General features: G+C 48.8%; 1 protein-coding gene across 4 annotated transcripts in view; it reads left to right on the top strand.

Moving 5' to 3' along the window:
* Window positions 1–1,596, top strand: part of dock1 (dedicator of cytokinesis 1) — a 312,984-nt gene continuing 311,388 nt past the window's right edge. For all 4 annotated transcript variants that reach the window (XM_017701249.2, XM_017701241.2, XM_017701234.2 and 1 more), the window contains exon 1: window positions 1–183. In XM_017701249.2, coding sequence (XP_017556738.1) covers window positions 135–183 — 49 coding nt within the window. In that variant the 5' untranslated portion in view covers window positions 1–134. The remainder of the gene's footprint in view (window positions 184–1,596) is intronic.

Genomic DNA, 1,596 nt, shown 5'->3' with positions numbered 1-1,596 from the left:
TGGCGGCTAGACGGGTCCGCTCACACCAACAGTGAAAACAAAACAGCACACAAAAAAAAGTCCAGGAGAAAACTGTGGATGCACACCAGGGACGACAAAGGCTCTACTTAGACTTTTACTAAATTATTCTGTTCATGAGAATGTCGCGTTGGGTTCCCACGAAAAAGGAAAAGTATGGAGTTGGTGAGTAGCGACTCCTTTGCCACACAAAGTTGAGGAGGAATGAAGTTTTCCTTTTTTTCCTCATATTTCCTGGAGGCCTTACGAGGTGCAGTCAGCGGATAAGGCTCCGTCCCAGACAGCTGGTTTCGGATGTGCTTTGGCTTGTTTTTGAATAAATGCAAATGAGTGGCTTTCGCGGACGGAGCTGAGCTGGAGTCCGCCGCTTGCTCGCCAGCCTCTGGTTCGAATTGTCCCGTTCCACCTTAAACGGGGAGCCAGAATGTAACCTATCTGCTGCAAAGTTTAAGGTGGAACGGGAGAATGTGAACGAGAGGCTGGCGAATAGGACCAGTTTGAGCCTCGTCTTTTTCCCGGAGAGCCGTGTGAGCCGTGTGCTTTGGGAATGGCCAGAGTTTCCTGTGAGAAGGAGGAGGTGAAGAAGGGCCTGGACGGGAGTGAGGGAGCTCTGATTAGCTCGCTAGCCCTCATTTTCGCTCACTCTCGGCCCTTTTCGAGTCGTAAAGCGGCTCGTGTTTCTTTACAGAAGCTTCTTCGGGTTTGTTTGTGTTTTTACACATTTGCTGTGAGTCCTGTCACTCTCATGGAGATGCGGTGTTGATAAGCACGGCTGTGGTAACAGCAACCAAAAAAGCCGTTAACAGAGATTTGTTTGATTTCGCGGTATTTTTGAAGTGTTGTAATCCAGGAATCTGGGGCAGAGTGTCCTGGAGACACGCTACAAGTGGCGTTTGTGGGGAATATTTGGGACTTGAGTGCCAGGAAGCTGCACCGCCCGGCTAGTGAGAGTGGTCTTGTTCATACATGTCTCTGCGCCTGGCTCGGAGGACCTACCTTCTGCTGTTTGCGTGCTTTTCGAGCTCGTCATGGAGCGTTAAACCCAGTAATTCAGTGTCAAGGTTTAATAACTTCTTCAAATGATTTTCTCAGAAGAACTGTGTCCATAGCAAACTCGCAAGACGTTTCTGAGAGTTACATCCACAGATAATCTCTCTTTGCCTTTCATGTCTCTTGAAATATGTTATCTATTTTATTATGAACAGATAAAATATCCTCACTTCAGACAGGAGCTTTTCACGGGATGCTTGGGAACGGTCTCCTCCTCTGGAGGGTAAAACTAGTGAGTTGTTCTGCTCACGAAATGGTGAGTGTTAAAGTGCTGGGGGCCCTGGTTACGCCACTCATTGGGATCTAGAAGTTCAGTGGAAGGTTCAGTATCTGCCTCAGATCTCTGTTGGTAAGCCGGCTGGTTGTGTGTGCACGCTTGTGTCTGAGGGAGGACACTGTGTGAGGACAAGGCTACAGGATGTCACTGCCGGTGTACAGTGACTGCTGGCTCAAAAGGGAAGGAAGAGGAGCTTTAAAGGGCCTGTATGCTTCAGTTTCAGTCTGCGGACGTTCACTTGGGAGAGTGGT

Source organism: Pygocentrus nattereri, chromosome 13 (genome assembly GCF_015220715.1).
Source record: "Pygocentrus nattereri isolate fPygNat1 chromosome 13, fPygNat1.pri, whole genome shotgun sequence".
NCBI lineage: Eukaryota > Metazoa > Chordata > Actinopteri > Characiformes > Serrasalmidae > Pygocentrus > Pygocentrus nattereri.
The sequence above is the reverse complement of the archived record's forward strand: the minus strand, read 5'-3'. Positions and strand labels throughout refer to the sequence as shown.